Source organism: Peromyscus leucopus, chromosome X, assembly GCF_004664715.2.
Source record: "Peromyscus leucopus breed LL Stock chromosome X, UCI_PerLeu_2.1, whole genome shotgun sequence".
NCBI lineage: Eukaryota > Metazoa > Chordata > Mammalia > Rodentia > Cricetidae > Peromyscus > Peromyscus leucopus.
In genome coordinates this window covers 122,956,954-122,982,506 of record NC_051083.1, presented here as the reverse complement: position 1 = coordinate 122,982,506, position 25,553 = coordinate 122,956,954, and the positions used below count along the sequence as shown (strand labels likewise).

The window sequence follows — 25,553 nt, the reverse complement described above, 5'->3', positions numbered from 1 at the left end:
ATCTAAGAAGGGAGCCATTCCCAGTGGTCTGGGCCCTCTTACATCAATTAGCAATCAAAAATACCCACAGACATGCTCACAAGTCAATCTGAAGGAGGCAATTCCTCAATTAAGATGCCCTCTTCCCAAGCCTCTACTTCCTTAGGGCTGGTATTACAGACTCATGCCACTGTGTCTAGTTTATACAGTGCTGGGAATCAAATAGGGATTTCATGAACACTAGGTAAACACTTAGCAACTGAGCTGCAACCCCCCCAACCCACTCTTCTATAACTTTTCTGATATTTTTATGGTTTTAATTTTTTACATTTAAATTTGCAAAGCATGAAGATTAATGGCATGGATGCTGGAGAAGACAGGGGAATGTTTGAGTTATTGTTCCACCAATGTCTTGTGTAGTTAGGAAGTCACTCTTTCTGTGTCTTAATCTCGCCATTTATAAAAATAAGGCTGGCTTTTGTTTTTAATGAGACTGTTTAAATTTAACAATGTCTATTTAAGCCAAAAAATTCCTTGTACTATTCTTGTCTACCACAAAAGACCTGGGTTTGTTCCCCCATTAACACCCTACCCTAAGGAAAAAAAGAAAAGAAAGAGTTCTAAATGCAGACAACATTCTGAGCAAAGACACTTCAAAGGTATTAATGAACTGACGACTACTGTATTGGTACAGCGGGGTGTTTGCCTTATTTGGGCATGAGTTGATATTGCAGTATGAGATTGGCTGAGAGGTCGGCTGCTGTAATTGGCTGAGGCTCAGTTGCTTTTAGTTATGTTCTAGTTTCCTAGAACAGCAAGGAAGAGTGTAGTCCACTGTATACACAGGCATTTTGGGGTCAAATTTCATTGCCTAATTACAGATGCTAGGGATACATTTTCCTAGAATAATTACACCATTGTAAGAGTTAGTCAGTGGGGTCACCTACAGTGCTCCACTCCCCACCATTGAGGCATCTAAAGCCAGAGGCACTCATCAGCAGAGCAGAGCAAGACCTGTGTCAAACACAAATACTCAAGGATTAAGGCAATCCAAGCTTACAATTGTGTGTACTTCTTACCCAATGCTCAGCACATAGTCGACAGGAAGAAACAACGTTATTTTTATCTAAGTATTTACTAAATCTCTATCTACAAGATGAAAAAATAGAATTTTGAGTAGTATGTGGTGGTATTGTGTTCCCCAAAATATTGTGTACTCTAATAAATTTATCTGGGGTCAGAGAACAGACAGCCACTAGATACAAAGGCTAGAAAATGATGGCACTCACACCTTTAATCCTAGCATTCCAGAGATAGAAATCCCTCTGGATCTCTGTGAGTTCAAGGCCACATTGGAAATAGCCAAGCATGGTGACACATGCCTTTAATCCCAGAAAGCCAGCCTTTAATCCCAGGGAGTGGTGGTAGAAAGCAGAAAGATATATAAGGCGTGAGGACCAGAAACTAGAAGCATTTGGCTGGTTAAGCATTTGGCTGGTTAAGCATTCAGGCTTCTAGCAGCAGTTCAGCTGAGAGCCATTGGGATGAGGACACAGAAGCTTCTAGTCTGAGGAAACAGACCAGCTGAGGATCCGACGAGGTGAGATAGCTGTAGCTTGTTCTATCTCTCTGATCTACCAGCATTGACCCCAATAACTGGCCTCGGGTTTGATTTTATTAATAAGAACTTTTAAGATTCCTGCTACAGTAGTGTTCTAGTAAGTTTACAGGTAATTTTTAAAATAGAACTAACATCTTTACTAAATTGAGTAACCCATGCTAGACTTATTTCATCTTTCATGTCCTTCACTAGAATTTTATACATTTCCTAGTAGAACTCATGCTTTTTCCAGTTTCCCCTTATTTATCCCTGAGTAGTTTATAACTATTATTGTTTAAACTTGGGCTGCCCTGTCTTTGCTACAGGCCATCAAATGACAAAGAAAAAAACTAACAATTCTGCTTCTATACAAAAAATTTTAAAGTTTTAGATAGGACTAAAAGACACTAGAAACAAAAGTGAAAGGAAAATGACAAGAAATATTTGTAATATTAATGAGAAATAGTTACAGCTATATAATACAAAAAGTTTATATATGTTTGATTTTAAAATAATTTTATAAACAGAAAATGGTAAGCAGTTCCCAGAGAAACGCTATTAAATACCAAGAAACAAAAGGTATTCACCTTTATCAAAATCAGTGCAATCAATTTACCTTTACTAAATACTTCAATAGGATAAGGTAAATTTATTTAAAATCACATTAAAATATAATCACTAGATGTTACTGAGTTATAAGAGTACCATAAAAAGTGGAATCCAACCTACAATAAATGTTAAATGTGAGTCATTCATGCTTAAAGTTTGAAATCAACTATTCATAGTGAGAATTTAGAAGAATGAGATTATAATACAGAAACTAGAGAATTCACTTACCATTGCATGTGCTCTTTGTAGGGTTTCTTCTTTTATATGATATATATGTACTTTTATAATTCATATGCAATAATTCACAAATTTTAAATTAAAATTAATGGCCATTCCCTTCAAACAATTCTCATTGTCCTCTCATCCTAGATGGGAGAAAAGCACATGCATCAGATTATGTATCACATATATATTATATACATAACTATACATACACATATAAAATAAATATGAAATGTGAATTAACAAAAGTTGAAAATGACTGATCGTGATTATACATGGGGCTGTAAAGAGCTATCTCTGACATTTGAAGGTGTGGGGCCCTTCCCTCCTATTTAGCATGATCCATTTTAGGATTGTTTGACATAAAGTAGAGCAGAACTACATCTGTTGATTGTATAAATCAGTGAACTTACGTTCACTGGCCTGGAAATTAGAAAAAAAAAATGAGTTCCAATGCTGAGTCTGAACAGTCATCTTCCACTCTCTGCTGCCAATTTTCTCATTTGTAAGGCTGGATATCTTTATCCAATTTCTAAACTTTCTCTCAGCTCTAAATTCCTCATTTTATGATTGGACATAATTCAGATTTCATTCTTTCCAAAATAATATTACCAGAACTTGCAGAATGTCTCTAATTGATAACATCTCATATGAAAGAAAATGAAAACCTTGAAATCACAATTGCCACCCTCTGCTGTGTTGTATGCCTATTTGAATTGTTTCACCAGACATTAGTCCATATTCTCATAGTTGGATACAAACAGCCAGAAAATAGAGATGGGGGAAATAAACAAAAGGAATGACCTCTAGTGGGTTCATGGTCTAAAAATAGCACTGGTCAAACTGGTATGTTGTTTTTGTTATTTTGTTTGCTTGTACTTTTGTAAATATACATAAATTAGCTGCTATTCACTCCCTGCTTGACACAGTGCTCCAGTTTACCCATTCACAGCCTTCCACATTCCCTTCTCCCTATTTCACCCTCTTGCTCCATAGCTCTGTTGTTAGGAGCATTCACCAAAATACAATTCTGCTCACCATTAATCCTTGTCTTCCCCTGCCCTCCACAGTACAATCGTCTCTCTATTTCATTCTTTGCCCCCACCATCTACAACCTGCACATATCTGTAGTCTCTCAGAGAAGCAGCTAGTTTTGTGCAAACCAACCTTTCTTTCCACTATTCACAATTATGGAGGAAATATCCTGTTCCTAATTGTAGGGGAAGGAGCTACAGAAGCTCTCACCATGGGAGATATCTGCTGCTATGCTTTAACAGAATTTCAGTTCTTATTTTTTAAAGAAGGACCAGAAATTCCTTTAAGCAACCTAAATTATTCTTTAACATTTTTGGGAATACTTATTCTGAACAAACCTTAGACAAAAATATGCAAAATATATCTAAGAAATCTAAAAAATATATATTCTATATTTGTAATGGTTTTGCCCCAAAGATTTTTCAAAAATTAGGCCAAACGCTTGCACTTAGACAATGATGACAGAAATCTAGTCAAATGAATTATATTAAATTGTATGAGATTGCAACGAGGCAAACAAGCATTTAAATATCTATGCTGACATAAATCAAACATTGCAAAAAATATAAACATTAAGTTTCTTACAAAAATTGCAATGAAATAAAACTTCCAACGTTATAATAGCCTTTCTAATAATAAACATTTACCAAAATTCACCATCCTGGCAAAACAAACAAACAAACAAAAACAAAAAAACCAAACCAAAACAAAACAAAACAAAACTTCCTAAAATAAGCTAGCACTGTATGAGGATGTTTTGTCTTGGAGAATGGCCTTCCGTTAATTGTTCCAAGTCATGTTATTCTCTTAATGACCTGGTTTGTATTTGAAGTTTGGGGTGTGTGTGTGTGTGTGTGTGTGTGTGTGTGTGTGTGTGTGTGTGTGTGCTTGTATACAATAGATCACACTGAGACAAATGCTCGCATACCTGACATAAACATGGACCTGGTACTTGAGCAGCCTGTCTCCCTTCTCCCTTCTCTTATTAATACAAGGAGTAATCCCACAAGAAAACCTATAATCTTGAACTCTGAAAAACAAAATTCATTCATCAATGTTTGAAAAGTAACCTCCAAGAAATGCATTCCTAAATCCTTTAAAATAAACAAATTAAGAGTCCAAGAATAGGAATTCAAGGAGATTTAAATTTGAATTAGCTTAACTACTTTTGACAACTTTACACATGAAAGACACCAAGATTGTATGTACTACTTGCTGCTTTAAGAAGTTTCATTCTGTCTGTCTATATAAAAAAAGTTTCAGCCAAAGTTAAATCAATCTCCTCTGCTGATTTTCAACATTAGACAAATACCCACCCACCCCCTCTTTTTGAACTCTGCTTTCAGCTTGACTTTTTCCCCAATTGAAATTCAGGCCCTCAATGGTTGGTTTTTCTTGGTTCTAAATGTTGATAAAAAAGGGTTTTCTCCACTCCCTCAATTTGATGTGACAGGCTTCTGACATGAATAATGGAAGCATTTCTTTCACAGGCAAATCAACTTAATTTAGTCAGCCTTTATACTCTCAGTGGGCAAGCCACAATCCCTGAGATTCCATGAGAGCCTTGAAGTTAGATGAAATCTTTAGAATTTGCACAAAATGTATAAAGTAAACAACACTTATTTTGTCACAATACTTGAATAACTTTTATGCAGGAGTTACAGATGAATATATTACTTCCTAATCAGATCCTGATTTACAAGCAATTTGTGATGAACCCTCTGCATTCAAGAAAAACAGTCCCTAGTAAGAAAACTAACAATTTTCTACACACATAAATTTTAAAGCATGTGGATTGAAAACAAAACAAAGCAAAAAGGAGAGCAAAAGGAAATATCTAATCCTTCCAAAACAGGCCAACAAAAACCAAGGTGCATATACTGGCTAGGGCTCAGGTGTTTATAAAAGCAATAGATCAAATTTGTAACAATTCTTTGAAGCAGAATCTTGGAGAACTAAAAGAGCAGCCATCAGATTTAAAAGTAATAGATTTACAGTCATTTCCATTTCCAAATTCAGGACACTATTATTCCCCCGAGAACTTCTCAGATCAGAAAAAAAAGACATATTAATAATACATTCATGAAAGAAAGATGGGGCTCATAAAAATAAAACTAAGACATATGCCTTCTGAGTTGGCCAATGAAGAATGATTTATAAATGAATGCAACCAGGCTTGGAGTGTACAGATTTTGCATTCCAACAGTCTCTAACAGAATATGGTAGTTGGCATTTGTCCTCTGGCCTTTGATGTCATTTATATAGTGGGAAGACTGCAAGGAAGAAAGGAACACAAAACTGGGAATCCAGAGACCTGCTCCAAGCTCAGCCAGAAAATTGCCTATTTGACCCTAGACAAGTCTTTTTTTCCCATGTAAGCTTCTGATTCTTTTCATCAAGAAAGGAGAAGTAGGTGATATTCCATAGACTTGTGACAAAAGTCCAAATAAGTAGTAATAAGGGTACAAGAACATTGCATAATTCATAATATCTAAAAACTCTGAGATTTGGGTTGGTAAAACAAATCAATCCTGAACTTCTCTAACAGCATTCTCTCTCTCTCTCTCTCTCTCTCTCTCTCTCTCTCTCTCTCTCTCTCTCTCTCTCTCTCTCTCTGTGTGTGTGTGTGTGTGTGTACACTTGCATTTGTAAAAGAGAATCCCAGCAACTGAGAGTTCTTTGGAACACAGACAATTTTTGACAATTACTTTATTCTATCTCCACCCCCATTCTCTGGTGGTAAATATGGAGAGGACTGAATCTAGGCCTCCAACATGCTGGGCAACTGGTCTACCACTAAGGTTGACCTCCAGCCCAAATTCGAAGCTTTTAAAATATTTTGATTATTTTAAAATAATAACTTCTTATACTATTTAAAAAATGGTAAATAATAACTGAAGGAATCTTGCCTATATGTATACTTTTGAAATACTCTTAGTATATTACAATTTTCATCAAGCAAAGAAAAATCTGACTCTGTCAAAAGTATGCTTTCAGTAAAGACAGCTTCTGTTTTATTATTGAGATTTTTTTCATGAAGACATGTTCTAGTGAAAATTAGCTAGCATCTTTAATATCAGACTTTTCATATCATAATTTAATTTGTATGCTAATGTTGTGGGCTTCATAAACTAGGAAACTAACTGTTCCAGTACAAAGAGGGAAAGGTGCTTTAATTTCATATAAACTCTTAGCTACAGAGAACTATTTCTACATATATGTCCTTTCAGAAAGTAAATAACCAGGTTTCTTTAAATCTTTACATCTTAACCCTCTTTCTCTCCCTGTCCCTCTCCTCCCCCTACTCTCCCTCTTCTTCTGTCTCCTCCTTTTCTATCTTCTTTTTCTTTCTTGAAATTTGCTAATCAGCCAATTAGGGATTCCAACAATTCTAAATGTCAGGGAACGAGGAGAGGAAAAAGGAATGGGAAAGTAGTCAAGGTAGAACAAAATCACTTCACTTTAAAGAGTGTCTACTGTTAACCCCTTAAAGAATTTACACTGCACCTTGATGGACTTGCTGTTCCCAGTCTCCGCCCTCCCACCTTCCTTCCCTATTATAATTGTTAGGTCAGTTAATTGGCTGATTAAGGATACCCTGGCATTTTTATTAACTGGCAATTAGAGTCAGACCCTGAGGCACAGAAGATCCTCCTGATTGGGGGTGTCACTTAGGTTATAAAGATTAATAAAGTCAAATGAGCTTTAAGATCTGGTTTAGTTAATCTTCTATATAGATATTTTAGCAACATCCATCACTCTAATATTATCTCAGTTGCTTTCAAGATAAACTGAATTAATTCCAGAACAGCAATCATTTATCTTTAAAAACAAGAAAAAAGTACATATAGTAATATTGTGAAGATATGAAGTAATCAAAAGCTGTAAAGATATCTTCACCTGCTAAACTGATGCTTCTTATACTTTAGTCACAATACTCCATTTCCTTTCTTTCAGGACCATCCCAATAGAAGACCCAAGTTCCTCGTTAAATAAACCCACAAGAATATGATATGTGATATGCCCTAATCCCATTAGCCTATGTAAATCCTCTCATACCCTCTTTCTATAACTTGTCTAAGAAAAGTTGGCACTTATGAAAAGCCATTGTACAGGATGGCCAGTTACAGGGCAAAACAAATGTTCTCTTGTATTCCAAACAGTTTGTGCAATTATAAGAGGATGGTGTATCATATTAAAATGACTTGGATACAGAACTTTAGAATAAGAATATTCTGCAGAATCAATACTGACTATGCATGTAGTACTGAGAGGAAGAAATCCCAGGGAAATGGTAAAGGCAATGTAAAGCATAGTCTATACCCTAGACTTTGGATCAGATATGGCCCAAAGCAAAACTCCTGACTCTTCCACATACTTAAAAGTTGGGTTGGTCTAAGCTTATGTGGGCCCTCAGTTTTTTTCATTTCTCTTTTTTTCTAGGAAAATTTTTTAATAATTTAGAAAAGTATGTCCAATAACTGGCATCTCACAGCATCTTAATAGAGAAGAATGTTACTTGTGCAAGATAGAATCTAATATAGCATTGCCAACAAGCAAGGACATGCTCTTCAACAGCTAGGAAGAAAGACTACCAGAGCCAGAAGGTCCCAAAGGCACAAGAAGTCATTTTTGTTTTACATGTGAAATGAGAATAGTAACAGAACTCACTTCATAGACTGGAGGAAAAAAATAAAGAAACTATCAAAGCACTTTTTTCTCAGGCTTGGCACATAGTAAATGATCAATAAGCAACCACTATTACTGACATACACAGCTTTCCTCAATTTGCTATATGGTTGAGTAAGCTAACATACTTAGCATCATACATAGTATAAGAACGTGGAAAAACACAGAGGACAGAGATCAGAAAACATAATTTCAGCTTAGAAAGGGAAAAATAAATTTGATCACAGTAAACCTATGGTTAGGAAATGTTTCATTTTGGGATCTAGGGCGATGTCAAGTTATCAGGACTTAGAAGGATTTGATGTCTGCTCAACAACCATATATTTACAAAAGCTGCTACAATTTCGGATATTAAGGATACCAGCTAATTTTCACTAGCACATGTCTTGATGAAAAATCTTAATAGTAAAACATAAGAATTACATGAGACAACTTGGCATCTCCTGAACACAGAGGTGAAAAGAATGGACTAAAGAGATGACTTTGTGGATTTTAATCTCTGCTGTTACTAGCTATTTGACATTAAGTAGTATAGTTAACCTCTTGTATTAGTTAATTCTGTTGCAAATACCTGGCAACAAGCAACTTATGGGAGGAAGGATTTATTTGGCCCCAGTGTTTGAGAATACATTATATTATGGCTAGGAAGGTGTGGCAGCAGGAGTTGCTTCTAAGTGTGGCTGCAGGAAGGTGAGGCTGATTTCTTACATCTTGGCTGATTGGAAAGAGTAAAGCAAAGGATTTCACATTTTCCCATTCTTATTCAGTCTTGACTCCTCTCTGTGAGATGGTATCTCCCACATACAGATCAATGTTTTCCCCTTTCAGTTAACCTGCTCTGAAAAGATCCCTCACAGACACACCCAATATACCTCATCAGTGCTCTAGATTTTTCTTAATCCAGTCCAGTTGGCAAACAAAATTAACCATCACTCCTCTCTATTCCTCAATTTCTCTTCCTGTAAGACAAGGTGATAATAAATTCTAATTTATCATTGATGTAATGAACACTAAATAAGTTAATACTTGTAAAACATTTACAAGAGTGCCTTACAAAAGGGGTTATGCATAAATTTGTTAAATAAGCAAAACTCACAAAGTCCTTAATAATGTTCAACTTGTCCTTCTGTTACTGACACCCTTTCTCCAAATGATGAACTTTGTGTGAGGTTTACAAGATGACAGTAGAGCCTAGAAGACAAAATGTAAAACAGTGAAGGAACCAGCAGTAAAAAGAAACTATACTTGATCCTTGGGAGAGCAGGCTCTGCACCTCTCCTGGGCCGCACAATAGAGCCAACCCTATTGGTGGAGGTGCGGGTGAGTCAGCCCTGAAGTTGTGAGTAGGGGAGAGCTGTTCCTGTTACTCGCCTGTCTTGTGGCAGCATGGGAGGATGCCCTCCCCCGCTCCTGCCTGTCAATACCTGAAGCTGGTGGGAGAGTTGGCTCTGAGGTTACAAGAGCTGGAGAGCTGTCCCTGTCCCCTACTAGCTGCAAGCCTTTGGAGAGCAGGCCCTGCACCTCACCTTGGCAGCACAATAGAGCCAAACCTATTGGTGGAGATGGGGGTGAGCCAGCCCTGAAGTTGTGAACATGGGAAAGCTGTCCCCACTACTCATTTATCATGTGGTGATATGCGTGGGGGGAGATGCACCCCCTTATCCCTCGCCTCTTACTGCCTGTGACAGACTAGTAAACTGACCCTCCCCCTTAGCAGCTGCAGCACTCAGGAAAGTGGACTTTGCACCTTGCCTGACAGCACAGTAGAACTGACCCTGTTGGCGGAGGTGTGGGTGAGCTAGCCTGGAAGTTGTGAATACAGGAGAACAGTCCCTGATACTCATCTGTCATGTGGCAGTATGGGCAGGGGAGAGATACCCTCTCCCTCTCCCCCCAGCCCATCAACACTTGAGGCAGGTAGGAGAGCTGGCCCAGTCCCTCACCAGCGGCACTCAGGAGAGTGGCCCCTACACCTTGCCTGGACAACACAGTAGAGCTGGCCCTGAAGGTGTAGGTGTGGGAGAACCAACCCTGAGGATGTGAAAGAGGGAGAATTGGCCTCACCCCTTCCTCATCACTGCAAGGGGTGCACTAGCCAGGACAATGCTGGAGAGCTCATCCTGGTGGTGAAGACAGGGGAGAGCTGGCAGACTGACCAACCCAGCAGCTACCCAGGCCCAGAACCAGGGTTATATGTTGGCCCACCCCAATATCCACCCCATCTGTGATCTGCTGGAGCATGTAAGTAGAGGGGGTGGGATCAGTTATGTGGACCCAAGGCTGCAGGACCTTCATGACACAAGGCAGCAACAGGATGTTCAAGGAGAGTTCAGCGTTAATGATGTAGCTGGGACCAGGGGACTCAAACCAGACCAACGATTCTTTGCAATGAATGTCTGCGTGTAAAAATGTATGGATAAAGGAGTTTACTGCATGACTTACTGTGTCACACTGCAAGTTCCATGATGAGATTTTTCCCTTTCTCCTTTTTCCCTTCTTTTTTCTCTTAAATTTTTTGTTTTATTCTGAGGGGGAGGGAAGTAGTTGGGATCCAGAGGCATGACGTGAAAGACACAAAGAATAAATAAAAAGAAAGTTAAAAAAAGAAAACTTGCACTTATCTCACTTTTCTGGTTTCCTAATCCACTATGCCACAGACATGTGGTGACAGACACACATGGTGACAGACAGACATCACCATTATTAACCTTTTAATCCATGAAGAAAGGGGCAAGGACGAGTCTACCATGGGACAAAATTGGAAAGGCTGTGAAGTCTGTCTTTAAACCTTAATTCTTTCAGAGTCCTTTTCAACTCTCCTTTTCCTATGAGACACAAAATACATACTCCCTCCTTTAAAATGACCTAGGAGCTGAAGATATGGCCCAGTGGTTAAGAGCACTGACTGCTCTTCCAGAGAACCCAGGTTCAATTCCCAGCACCCATATGGGGGCTCACAGCCATCTGTAACTCCAGATCCAGGAGATAAATACCTTATTCTGATATTTGTGGGCACGAAGCACTCTTGTGGTACACAGACATAAGTGCAGAAAAAACATACATATGAAATAAAAATTAAAAATTAAAAACAAAATAATTTAGATGAAACAGAATGTGAGGGTTGGAAGGTCTATCTCTGAGCTTTATGCCTTCTGACTATTGTGAGGTCACGTACCCACAGATTGGGGAAGCGACTTTAATAAAATGGTTAAAGTCGTGTTTTCCCAATATCTTTAGACTCAATATAAAGTTGCATTTGAAAAGAATGGTAAACTGTTCTTATCTCAACATTTACCATTTGTATTCTTTGTAGACTGGCATGCCTTCCAGAGTTTAAGCCCAATGCCACTTCATGATTTCTGAGGTGCTATTTGCATCATGGGGCATTCCAATACAAATTAAGTGTCCTGATCAGTACATGTTGGTCTCCTCACTGCCCCTTGCCCAGATTTGCATACAAGAATTAGAGTGTAAGGGCATCTGAGGAGTAAAACCAAGTAGGAAATGCTTCCCTTTCATGGTTAGGTTTTCTCTTTGAAAACATTTTGACAACGTATTTCTTCCCATAATTTTATTAGTTATTAGTCTTCATTAGTCTTTTTACAGCAATTCAGTTACTATAGCAAGATTTCTCAAAGCAGAATTTTTATCCCAGCTATGAACCTAACAACCACACAACTAGCCCCCCCCCCAAAGAAACCCTACCAAGAAGTGGAGACTGGAGAGTTGGCCCAGGGTTTAAAAACAATTGTTTTTGCAGAGAATCTAGGTTCAGTTCTCAGCACCTTCAAAGTGGCTTAGGACCATCCTTAAGTCCAGTTCCAGGGAATCTGGTGCCCTCTTCTGGCTTCAGTGGGCACCAGGCATGCTTGTGGTGCACATGCAGGCAAAACACTCGTATGTGTATGGCAGATAAATCTGTTTTAAAAAGAAGATTTAAAAAGTATCACAGCATACTAGTAGACTGGAAGAAAAGAATAGATAGAATTTAGAGATAAAAAGGGGGGTTCTGAGTTCAAACTTACCTCTTATTTTACATCTAAAGAAATGCAAGTCCAGGGTAGGCAAGTTAAGTCACAGAATTATTCCAGGCTAGACCAAGATTTAGAGCGCAGGTCTCCTGACTCCTGGTCAAGTGTTCTTTCTTTTGCACAGTCTGTAAGTTTCCATTTGCGTGAAATTTATTTGATCACCAATATAAGGATTGAGATGTAGGTGAATCATCTTATCTCAGTGCATATGAATGGACTTAGTCTAATTTAAATTTGCAGCCTCTCTGTATTAAACATGCTGCTTTCTTTTTTTTTGTGGATTAAAAAAAAAATGAGCTGTAATTTGAGTTAAAACTGTTCCAGGAATTCCAAGTATGGAAAATGGATGCTGTTCATAAAGGTTAATTTTATGTCAAAAGAAACCTCCTAGGGGCAATTACTCAGCACTCTACCTGTTATCATTTCATAATGCTTGATTTGAATTGAATTAAGAGTAGGTTTACCCCAGGGACTGTCTCTGACTCTTTTTCTAGTGTTTGAGACCCTACTCTTCATACTGTGTCACCTTACCCTGCCTTGATACACGGGGAGGTGCTTAGTCTTACTATAACTAGATATGCCATGCTTTGGTGCTATCCATGGGAGACCTGCCCTTTCCTGAACAGAGATGAGGAGTAGATTTTAGGGTGAGGAAAGAAGGGGTAGGGAGGGACTGGGAGAAGAGGAGGGAGGGGAAACTGAGGCTAGGTTATAAAATAAATAGAGTAGGGCTCCTGGCTAGGTGTGGTAGTACCCACCTTTAATACCAGTATTCAGGAGGCAGAAGCAGGTGGATCTTTGTGTATTCAAGGTCAGTGTAGTCTACAGGGCAAGTTCCAGGCTAGCCAGAGCTACATAGTGAGATCTTGCCTATAAATTTAAAAGACATAGGGGTCTTCATAGCTTAACCACACTGGATTTAAAGAAATTCAATCATAGAACATTTGAGAATATATTTCTTCCCATAACTTTATTAGATATCTATTAGTCTTCATTTGTCAATGAAACCCATACCTTAACACAGTGTTCTGGATAAATGTGAGTAATATTTCTTACTATGTTATAGGTCAATAGTTCATGCATATGAACTTTCATTTGTCTCCCATTAAAATTGCTTATTTGCCTCATCTAGACATATATTCAAATGATAATAAGATATAGAATATAGAAGTTTGACTCATGTTAGTAGGTTTAGCTGTTTCTAGGGGATTTTTTGTTAATTGGTTGCATGTTATGTCACATCTGATCCTTCCACACCGTTGTTAATGTTGATGATTCATTAGAACACTACCAGAAGGAAAAGAATTCAAAGGGGTCTCACCAAAACAAGGAAACAAAAAAAATTTCCTAAAGGAAGAAAGGTGGTTTTCATTTTATAGACCTGATAATAAAATACATTCCATTTTATAAAACGTGAGTATGAAAAGTGTTTTGTCAGGAAAAGAAAGGAAAAGAAAAGAAAAGAAAAGAAAAGAAAAGAAAAGAAAAGAAGAACTACTGGATTTGCAATTCTGCATTGATTTCAGGGGCTTGGGGTTAGAACACATTTCTAGAAATAGAAAACTGAATAATGTGATGAATTACTCTTCCCAACTTCAAGTAATAACCTGCTCTGTGGAGTTATGTGTACTTTATTTCACATAATAACTGTTATCTTTCTGTTGAGTATAAGATTTTTTGTCAATAAAATTATATGCTAATCTCTCCAGGGAGCACAGTTTTTTTTTAAACTAACAGAATTATTTTACAATGTTAATAATTCCTCTCTACAATTAGTGCTTTGATTTTCATTGAATTTCTTAACATAGAGCTAGCCTAGGTATCGTTCTTTCTCTGCACTTGATATGACTGGGAAGAAGCAGAAATGGCAGAGGCAAGATGAGGAAACAAGCCAGGAAATCTCTCATTCCATGGGCAAATGGACACAGGCAACTCAGTATAGTAGTCACGCCTTATCCACTGCTTTCCATGATCTCAGTCTCAACAGTGAACCTCTGTCAGAAAGTATTAAGTGAAAAATCCACAACAGTTTGTAAGTTTTAGGTTATATACTTCCTGACATAAATCATCCCTACTTTCTTAATATCCACACTCTATATGATCATCATTAAATCACTTAGTAACCGTCACAGGTATCAGAACAACAATGGCAATGAAAATATACAACTGATAAAAGTAAAAGGTAAATTATCATAGGTATGCACATATAGGAATCATATGTAGAGAGCTATAGAGAGAGCTAAGTGCTGCCTCTAGTCTCAGATATCCACTAGGAGTCTTGGGATTGTTCCCATCTGAATAAGGCACAACTACTGAATATTTTTCTGGACCCAAGCTTCTTTACTTGTAATACTGCCAGAGAAAGAATCTATGAGAATCAAAGGGCTGGGGATGTCACTCAGTGGTGGAGCTCTTACCTCCCATGCCCAAGACTCTGGGTTCCATTCTTAGAACTGAAAAAAAAATATTTTTTTTTGGAAAGGGGGAAGGAAAGAAGGAAGGAAGACACAAGTCAGTCAAACCAAACTGAATGGAATCATCCCTGTGAAAGCACTTGAGAAACTGTAGCACAATTGTTTAATTGAATTCAATTCAGAATAGGTTGCCTGATTAACTTTCATTTCTTTTTAAACTAGAGTCATTGTAACCAATATGTGTTCATACACAACTCTAAAACTTGTGACTGGATGTTGTGCTGTTTTTGACTTTTTTCGTTTAATTTTTATTCTTTTTACATGTATTCATGGGGGTGGCACATGCATGCCACATTGTGCATGTGGAGGTCAGAGGACATCTTGTATGAGTCTGTTCTCTCCTTCCACCATGTGGGTCCTGGATATTGAACACGGATTGCCAGGCTTGATGGCAAGTGTCTTTACCAATTTATCCATCTCACCTGCCTATATCTGTCCTTTATATCACAATAATTCTACCATTACTAGCAAACTAGTTACTACATGGTCATGGTAAAATTAGCTATGCACTAGAGAATTACTGTGGTAAATACCTTCTTGCATCTGTTTTTCCTAAAGGTAAAATATTGCTGTAGCATGATCCTAGAATAGCAGCACAAAAGAACTTCAGATCCCACACTCACTTACAATGGTTAGTTTTATCATCCAAGAAGATGTTGGGTTCCATGCAGAAGGCACAGCTGTCATCTGAAATTGGCATAATTAAAATTGGCCTTACTGGAGACAGTGGCATGCAGCTATAATTTCAGCACTGGTGAGGCAGAGGCAGCCAGTCTAGCTGAATTGGTGAGCTTCGGGTTCAGTCAGAAACCTTGTCTCAAAAAGGGGGTTGGGTGTCATGCAACAAATATAGCATGCATGAAAACAGCTCACAATCTACAAATGCAGGAGAAGGTGAGTGCTATGCAAACGATCTATAGAGGTCATGAGCACCTTTGAGCCTGTTTTCCTAGCTCTCTAGCCCACTTCAGCCCTTCTGAGTGTCTTAATAAACTGTATCTAATTTTATTACTAAAATAAAAATAAATTAGAGAGCAGTTAGGAAAGATACCTGACTGTAGCAGGAGTCTTCAAAGTTCTTATTAATAAAATCAAACCTGAACCAGTTATTGGGGTGAACACTGAAAGATCAGAGAGACAGAACAAGCCACAGCTTCCTCACCTGGCCAACTTCTCAGCTGATCTTGTTTCCTCAGACTGGAAGCCTCTGTGTCCTCATATCCGAATGGCTCTCAGCTGAACTGTGCTGCTCAAAACCTAAAAGCTTAACCAGCCAAATGCTTCTAGTTTCTGGTCCTCACGCCTTATATATCTTTCTGCTTTCTACCACCACTCCCTGGGATTAAAGGCTGGCTTTCTGGGATTAAAGGCATGAGTCACCATGCTTGGCTGTATTTTTGAACACATGGATTTCTGCCTCGGGAATGCTAGGATTAAAGGTGTGTGCTACCACTGCCTATCCTAAGTATCTAGTGGCTTTTCTGTTCTCTGACCCCAGATAAGTTTATTAGGGTACACAATATTTTGGGGAACACAATACCACCACACCTGACATTAAACTACAAATGGATAAACATTACCTTAATATATGACCTGAAACTTTGAAATAGAGGAAAAGGCAGCCAGAACACTTGAAGACATCAGCATGGAAAAGGATGTTCTAAATAAAATTTTGGATACTTGTGGAATAAAACCAACAAGTAACAAGACTAATGAAACTAAAAAGCTTTTGTACAACAAAGGAAGCAGTTAATCACATGAACGTATAGCCTACAAAGTGGAAGAAGATCATTGCTAGATATACAACTGGCAAAGGATAAATATCTAAATTATACAAAGAAGGCAAAAACTAAACAACAAGAAATCAATCCAATCAATAAGTGGGTTAATTAAATGAAAACATACTTCTCAAAAGAAGTGAAAATGTGCAATAAACATGAAAAAAGTTCAAAATCAGGAAATGGAGAGATATTCAGTAGTTATGAGCATGTACTACCCTTGTAGAGGACACAAGTTTAGTTCCCAGTACCCACAGCAGGCAGGTCACAGCTGACTGTAAGTCCAACTCCAAGGGGATCCAATGCCTCTGGCTTCTGAGGACACTTGCTTTTACATGTGCAGCTGTAAACACACACACACACACACACACACACACACACACACACACACACACAAATTTAAAAATAAATAAATATTTTTAAAATGTTCAACCTCACTAGTCATCTGAGAAATACAAATTAAAACTACACTGAGATCCCATCATACCACAGTCAGAATGAAAGTCCTGAAGAAAATACGTAATAATAAAAGCTGATGATAATGTGGACAGAAGGGAATCCTTATATACTGCTTGTGGGAGTGTATATTAGTCCAACCATTGTGGAAATAAGTATGGGGGCTCCTCAAAATGCTAACAATAGATTATCATATGACCCAGCTATACCACACCTGAGTATTTATGCAAAAGGCTTCAAGTCAACTGTCACAGAGACACATATACATCAATGTGTACTGCAGCACTGTCCACCAGAGATAAATTGTGTAACCAATCTAGGGATCTAAAGTACAGGAGTGGATAGAAAAAGCATGATAAACACACACAACAGAATTTTTTTCAGACATAAAAAGACTGAAGTTATGTTATTTGAAGGAAAATAGATACAACTGGACATGATCATACTAAATAAAGTCAGTCAGTCTCAGAAAGATAAATGTATGTTTTGTCTCATTTGCAGTTCCTGGATTTTATATAGATACATAAAATAATCTGTACACATGACATGAAAGTAGAAGCAAAGCTGTCTAGGTGAACAGAGGGGACTAATGGGGGGATGAGAAAAGGAAGGATGGGGCGTGAGGGAATATGCCCATTGTACAAAACACATTGGTATGAAAATTTCCGTATTGAAAATGGTACCATGTTATGACTATATAAAGAATGAAGCAAACAACTAAAAACAAAATGGCTTGAAGAAACAAAGAACAGAGTGAATTTTAAGCAAACAGAATGTAAATAGTAAAAAAAAACAGCCCTGTTAAACGGCATGTAATTCTACCTAAAGCATGAAAAGTAAAAGTAGTATCAAGAACTCTGTTTAGTTAATTGGGTAAATATAAAAGGAAAAACATTCAACCCAGGTATTTGGCATTGCAAAAAACAGACTAAATAGTTGACTAATTGTTCTATTTTCAATAAGTTGTGTGGACGTCCTGTAGCCACAGACTTGGTCTATAGACTATTGCCTTAAAAGAGGCAAACATTCTGATCACATAGATCAAAGTGGACATAGTCACAGTGACTCGGGAACTTTTGCTAAACTTTACCCATACTGAAATGTTCTTCCATTGGATTGTTTTGAATATACACCAAATCTATATATTTGTCTTTTCCTAGTCTTCTTTATCACTTCCTTGTGTAGCACTGAACAATTTCTAAAGTCAGAAGCCACTATTACAGTGTTGTCAAGGCCCTTCTCATTCTCTAGTTCAAATCCTTGTTCATGCTGTTTGCTAAGTACTTGTTCTCTGTGACAGCTTTCAGCCAAACAGAACACACTGAATGCTGCATTCCAAACCACTCTGTCCTGCTGGGCTCTGAGTAAAACAATCTCTTCAAACTCCATCATGTGAACTTTTCACAAGGAACAATCTCCCTCAGACAATTCCATTCATACATACTATCCGTGAAACTGGGTCTCGGGAAGAGGTGACATCACAGACTTTCCCCTCTGGCCAGGGTCATGACCACCAAAGTTGTATTTAAGAGGCTCCCACGTGGTTTGGCACATGATTTTCTTAACAATTTAACATTTCCCTCAATGTTCCTATAAGCTTCCAATTTAAGATAGACACACTTAAATACAAAATTGGGTTCTGGTGTCAAGAAAGCCAGGGATTTCAAGAAGAATGAGAAAATTGCAGCCCATGTAGGAGGGAAAATGTAAGACATAATACACATAACACATGCCATATGTGGGGTTTCGTAGCAGGGTATTAGAAAGCATAAATACAGAAAGTATGACATTAACCAAGAGGCTAGATTTTTAAAGAAGGGCTACGAGTGCACTTGCCTATCATATGAGAGGCCCTGGGTTCTAGCCCCAGCACCATGCAAAAACACTATACAATGTTCAAAAATAATCTTTATTTTTTTAAAAAAATAAGACCTTTTAAAAATATCTGTAGCCAGGATTTGGAGGTGAGGACTTTGGAAGCAGCAGGAGGATTATTCTTCTGAGCTGGACAACCAATTTGCTTCTAATTAGGCTACAATAGGAGCAGAACAGCAACCCCACTGCATTCTGAGGAATCCGCAGCTGTCTGCAGAAAGCCCTGCCTAGTAGCTACTGAAGAAGACTTTGGATTCATCTCAAAGCTCTTTACATGAAAAATGTAGCTTTTATATCAGGGTGGTTTCCATTCTAGTTCTTCCCAGAGTTGGAGCCTGTGAAACTGCCAACCCTCTAGTTCTCCTTGTAGTGCACTGAATAGAGAAATCTATCTGGTTAAAGAATATACTCTGACATTTTTGGAAAAGAAAATGGCCAAACCATAGGTCATTTGGCTGTACTATGCTCAGCAGCTATGTCTAGCCTGCAGCCTGAGGGCAGCATGCACCCCAAGGTAGATATGAATGTGGCCCAGTAGAAAATCATAAACTTTGTTAAAACATTATAAGATTATTTTCTGCAACTAGATTGTGTTTTGTAGATAACAATGTTGTGTCACAGTGTCTAAAAGTTGGATATGCCTGTGAGTCTAAAGCCTACAGTTTTTTTCCTTATCCTTGGCCTACCATGGGAAATGGAGCAAAAGAAAGAGAGGGCTGTACTACATACACATGTTCCCATCCCATAAGTAGACATACCACAGTCACCTAGGCAACTTCCTAGTTCTGAATAATTCCACTTTGGCAATCCTTACTGCAAAAAGCTTGTGGAGTTCAACTGGTTATATACCACTGCCTACCTAATGACATCATAAGTTAGAGTGCAGAGCTTAGGGGTACCTGAAAGATGATCTAGCACAACCAGTGACTACTTCATATAGCAAACAGCAACAACAACAAAAACCAACCAACCAAACAAACAAACAAACACAAAAGGGCTTACTCAAGGTCAGCTAGTTACAGAGAAAGTTGAGGCTTAATGTAAGTACCCTGTTCTTGCATCAGTGCCCAACACATGGTAATCTTATGTCAAATTAGAAAGAAGGTCAATAACTTATTTGTTCTAGTTCTTTGGAGAGGCATATTTAGTGTTCCACAGAATAAAACTATTCCTCTGAAGGTATATTTTGAGCTTTCTTTTCTCTAATAAAATTTTATGGCAAACCTTTTCATTAAAACATAAAAGTATAGCATAATACTGAATTTGTTTTTCCAACCTACATATGAAATCATAAAGATTCTCTCATAGTTCCCTGGAAACTGAGCACCTTGGAATGAGAGTGAACGATTTACAGTCCAATGCAGCACATAAAACTGCAAACTGACAACTATAATGATTCCCCCCAAAGTGAGGACTTCAGGGAGAGAGAACATTTTATCCTGACATGGAAGGGCAAGAATGGTATCCAAGAAAAAGTTAAAGCTTGGAGTGGGCTGACCCTCTAGGACAAGGATCAGTTGAGCAGACAGCGATGGGAGCATTCCAGAGCAGGTAAAAGGGCCCAGATGCAGTGATGATAAAAAAAAATAGAGTAGACAGGAAACTTCAAGTCGTCCGTCTTGGTTGGTAGCTACATTGTCACAGTGGTAGCAAGGTGGTGACATGCTCTACGAGTGAAAAATATCAAACAGCATCCCCTAAATAAATACAACATAGTGCCAAGCTAGAATGACTTCATAATGCAAGCTCGTCATCTGAATGCCACCATCAACACATGAATTTAAAAGATCATACACAAAATAACTAAGGGAGGCACAGTGAAGGGAGCAACAGAATTTGTAGTAATTGTGGGCCTCTAGATGAGATCAACTACCCCATTTGTGAAATGAATAGTTGATCCTGACATGGATGGGATCTTATCATTTGTGAAAATTCCATCACACATTGTCATTGGAAGACTGAATATATATGCCTGTATAGACTGCCAAACAAATACCAAGTAAAAAATCCTTCACTACTGTCCCTGCTCTGCGATTTATTAAGAGCTAGAGCAATCTATCAGTTGATTTGTAAGTTTTATTAGAAAGCAGTGGTTTAGTGGATAAAATATTAAGCTAGATGATAAGAAACAAGTCTTTTCTCAGGCCCCTATACAGAGGAAAACTGGGAAATGTCACATGTTAAGGGTTGTTGTTTTGTGAGACAGGGTCTTATAATGTAGTCCTAAGTGGTTTGGAGTGTAGACCAGGCTGGCCTCAAATTTAAACTCAGAGAGATCCACCTGTCTCTGCCTCCTGAGTGCTAGGATTAAAGGCACATGCCACTACACATAGTTCACACATTTAATTTTTACTTGAACCTAAGAAAGAAAATGTACAAAATACGCTACATGATGTGAAAGATGCTATCTATAAATAGGTAGATTCTCTTTAGACCCACACAGGAAATTCTCCAATGATCAATTTAAAATGAGCTCCTTGAATCAATCACATATCTCAGAATCAGGGCCACATTCAGACTTCATGCCTCATACTTACAGACCTCCTGAAAATAGGTAGTTTGGGGGACTCCCTCACTGAAATTTTTAAGTCAGCTGGAGGGTGGCTCTGAAATTGTCAAATTCACAAGCTACCTCTCTCTTTCATGGGAAATTAAAGTAACGGCATTCAGGGATAATCATCTAGGAATCATCAAGTACCTTTCTGGGATCCTAAGTATATGGAAATAGGGGAAGGCCCATGGCCATACCTGAATCTAGCTGATGGCTCTATTCACCTGCTCTCTTAAAATATATGCGTTATATGTCCACAATGATTTAAACACTGGCTGGTCATTGGGGATTATGGAAGGAAACGAGACAAACAAAATGCCTACTTTCATAATGGCATACCTTATTCCAACCCTCTCCTGTTAAAATCACAGTTGTTTCTCAGTTAAATTTGTGCCCAGACTGCCCCAGATGATTCCACCAGAAGAGTGCCCTCAAGGAGTAGAAACAAAGAGAAAGAAAAACAGCAACTATTCAGAAAGAGGCTACAACGGGAACTGAATGCCTTCCCAGGTTTGAAGAAGCACCACAGAACTCACTTGATGTGCTTTGTATCTCGTATGGTTTGTGGCTGGGAAGGGTGGTGTGAACAAAGTCTTCCTAAAGAAATTCTTATCAGAGTGCCCATCACCCCACCCTGGGTTAACCAAAGGGAAATGGCCCCAGAGAAGGACACCCTATGAGATGTTCACCTGCCCCAGCTCCAGTGTCTTGCTTCTGGACAGCAGGACACCTGCCGAAGCCAATCTTCCCAAAGTACTGCTTGGATGGAGGTATCACCCTTGGACCCAGATAAAAATCTGTGGGTAGTCATTTGAGACCCTCTAAACTTTGGCCCTAGCCCTCCTAACCATTATATTGTTTCCTACTCAAATGATACTAGATATAATCTTCCAAAGATGGTTCCCTTGCTACTCATCTTTCTGGACCCAGTTTAAATGCCACCTTTACCAGAAACTGTGACACTATCAGCAAGGAAAACCTCTTTTGAGTTCTACCCAGCTTTGCCCACAGCTAAAAGTCCCTGCTTGGCTACATATTTTTTCTTCCAAGGCAGTGTGAACTCTTTGAGGTTAAGGACTGTTTTATGGCTGATATCTCTTCTCGGGTCCTAAGACAAAGCCTTGGTGTTTACTGAATGCAACATCGAGTTCTTTCTTTTCTATCTGGGAATTCACTTTATAATCTTGTATTCTTTTAACATATTGTTCAACTACACATTTTCTCTACAGTCATGTTAATGAAGCAAGAACAACTCTGATGTGAACTTAGAGGCAGGGTGCCTTTAACAAACCTGTAAAGTTTATGCATGGACTTTGGAAGACTCTGGAGATGTGGACTTTTCTGTGTCCTTCCACTTCTTCCATAATCTCACTTCCACCACCTCCACCCCACCAGCTGTACTTCCTTAGCACCCTACTCTTATTTTAAAAAAACACTTTAGCCTTTTAGGTATCCTAGGGCTTCACTTCCATATTCTTTCTGTACTTATCTCCCTCTCCAAATTCTTGTAGGCCATTACCCCATCACAAAGTGGTTTTCCCAGGCAATTTCAGAAACTCTAAGGATGCCCTAGTATTTATTGACAGTTTTGATCCTAAGTCATGAGCTCAACATATTTACAAGTAATATACAGACTGTGACATTTAGGGAAGTTTTAATTCCATGAAGTAATTTTTAGCTTAAGTAGAATACCAGGGTTTTATTTGCTAATTCTTAGATTGATTTATTTTCCTAAAATATTATGAACTTCAACGTTTGACTGACTTGTATTTGTAGAGGGAAAACATTCAGTGAGCTAAGCATTGCTGTTGACACTAGAAATATGGACTTCATGTGTTATTTGAACTGACTCTAGCAGATACATAGTTACATTTACAGAAGAAAAACTAAGTCCAATGAATATTAACTGACTTGCCCCAAATCATCCAGTTATTTGTGGAGCTGGGGTTCTACTGTTGTTCCTTTCAGCACATAGCATATATTCCGTTAGTTATGCCATGGTATCCCCTTCAAGAAAACCCAGTTTCTTCTAGTTGGTCTGCCACTCTAAAACAGAACCCACTAACATATAATCTCAGAGAAAGAAACTTGTTATATTCCTAAGCAAAAGGCTACCAAGGACACTATCTTACTTGTTTTCCTTTTCTTAAAGTGAGCACTGACTTAACCCATCACTTATTACTAATCCAATCACTACAGCATCTACTTACACCACCATCACCAAAATCAACCAAGTTTCAAAGCAAATAACAGCCTAAAATATATTAATTCCACAGTTTCTTCCTAGAAATTGAGTGCATGGTAGAGCGGGGTAAAACCAGATGACTCCAGATTTCATAAATATGTCTAATCTTACATTTTGGTACAATGTTTCAGGCAGTGGTGGCACACACCTTTAATCACAGTACTCAGGAGGCAGAAGCAGGCAGATCTCTGTGAGTTCGAGGCCAGCCTGGTCTACAGAGGGAGTTCCAGGACAGCCAGGGCTATACAGAGAAACCCTGTCTCAAAAAACCACACCAAACCCAAAAAACATTTGGTAAATGAATTAGCAATGACTATCAAAGCAAACAACCTAAACAAGAAAGGATAAAATTATTCCACAATCAAATAAACATCTATATATTTCCCCTTTAAGAATTTAAAGTAAGGTCACATTTATTCATTCAACAAACATTTATTGAGCACCAACAATTGTACTAGGTGCTAAGAAATACAACTTGAATAAGATAAACCAGGCTCCTGCCCTCACTGGATACGCTTTGCTTTAAAGTTTAAATGATCTTGCTAACTATGTGATATTTCATGTTCTGTAATAGAATTACATTTTTGTTTGAAAGTCAGAGTCATAGGAGGCCTCTTCTGGAATACTTTTAAATTTCTTTATGGTAAATGATAGAAATCTTTAACTTAAGAGAAGGAAGATCAGCAGTCTCAGGCATGGTTTCAACAAGCATGTTGATGGTCAAGTTGACTGTCAAGCAATAAGGTGGTGGGTGGATGGCGGCCAACCAAGGAGGCAGTTTAGACCATTCGGTTGCGCTTGTGGGATGGAGAGTCTGTGGTGGCATCACCAAACTGAGCCGAGGTACGCTTGCGGATTCCCCCACACTCCAGACGGAGAGCCAGTTCTTCTGAGCCCAAGGGGTTCGAATCATCTTCAAGGAAGCTACTTTTCCGACGTCCACTGCTGGCAATACCTCCATCTTGAGATGGGGAGCCAGGAGCGCCAGATCGCATGCTGATGCTTGCCATAGCGCCATTGAGGCCATGGAGGGCGATGGCCTCGTGGAAGGGCTGCAGGTCGACGTCCACAGGTGCGCTGGACTCAGTGGCAGCAGCCTGACTGGAGGCAGCTGCGGGCGGCCTAGGGGACGTCCTGGAGGTGCGTGGCGGGGGAGGGGCGGGGGGTACTTTGCCACAGAGGAAGCTTATGAGGTCTTCCCGGCGAATGATGCTCCTACCCTTCTTCACCCACTCCAGCACATCTCTAACGCGACGCTGGTAGCCAACCTGGACGCCCAGCTCAAAACTTCGCTGGTAGGCATCCCCGCTCTCTTTGTAGAGGCTGGTCACGGCCATGGCCGCATTCTGGAAGGGGTCCCACATAGAGAGTCCTGGCTGTTGGCACCCGGAATCTTTGTAGAGCTGGGCCACCGCAGTGGCTGAGATCTGGAAGAGGTGCCAGAGCCTCTGCCGCTCGATCTTGAGCCCAGCCGCATCAGCAGCCGCCTCCTCCTGCAGCTCGGGGGACAGCTGCTCTTCCTGCTCCGCCTCAGCAAGGCACTGGCGCTCCCACTTAGAAAACCAGGGCTCCGCGACCTCGGCCTCACAGTCCTGCTGCTGCTCCTCCATCCTTCTCTGCCTCCAGGCCGCGCGCCTTCCTCCACTACAGTCTGCGCTGCTGACTGTGGCTGCGGCTCCTTCACCTCCACCTCCACCTCCACCTCCACCGCAGCTCACCTCAGGCTCGGGGGGCCGCCCTCTGCCTTCCGCGGCCGCCGCCGCCGCCGCCGCCGCCGCCGCCTTCGCGGGCGCCGCTGGGCGGGCGCGCGGGCGGCGGGGGCCCAGAGGCCAACTGCTCCGGCGAGCGCCGCCGGGGCCCTGGTCCACGCCCCGCCCCGCCCCGCCGGCCCGGCCCCCCCTTCACCCCCCCTCGGCGACGCGGCGCTCGCCGCCGCCTCTGCAGCCTGGGAGATAACCCCGCCGCCGCCGGCGCCGCCCGCGCTCCCCGCTTCCGGGCTCGCCGCTTGC

At 39.7% G+C, this 25,553-nt stretch overlaps 1 protein-coding gene and 1 non-coding gene across 2 annotated transcripts; both read right to left on the bottom strand.

Moving 5' to 3' along the window:
• Nucleotides 1-7,955: 7,955 nt before the first annotated feature.
• LOC114704030 lies at nucleotides 7,956-8,071 on the bottom strand. The gene has a single exon (XR_003736219.1). It is a non-coding gene; the product is annotated as a small nucleolar RNA SNORA24 (small nucleolar RNA).
• Nucleotides 8,072-23,931: 15,860 nt separating this feature from the next.
• Nucleotides 23,932-25,321, bottom strand: LOC114704017 (UPF0472 protein C16orf72). The gene has a single exon (XM_028885086.2). It carries the CDS (start codon nucleotides 25,152-25,154, stop codon nucleotides 24,324-24,326), a length of 831 nt encoding a protein of 276 aa, XP_028740919.1. The 5' UTR covers nucleotides 25,155-25,321; the 3' UTR covers nucleotides 23,932-24,323.
• Nucleotides 25,322-25,553: the final 232 nt, after the last annotated feature.

Excerpts from the sequence above, each read along its gene's own strand:
- LOC114704017 (XM_028885086.2), bottom strand. The coding sequence starts at position 25,154 with ATGGAGGAGCAGCAGCAGGACTGTGAGGCCGAGGTCGCGGAGCCCTGG.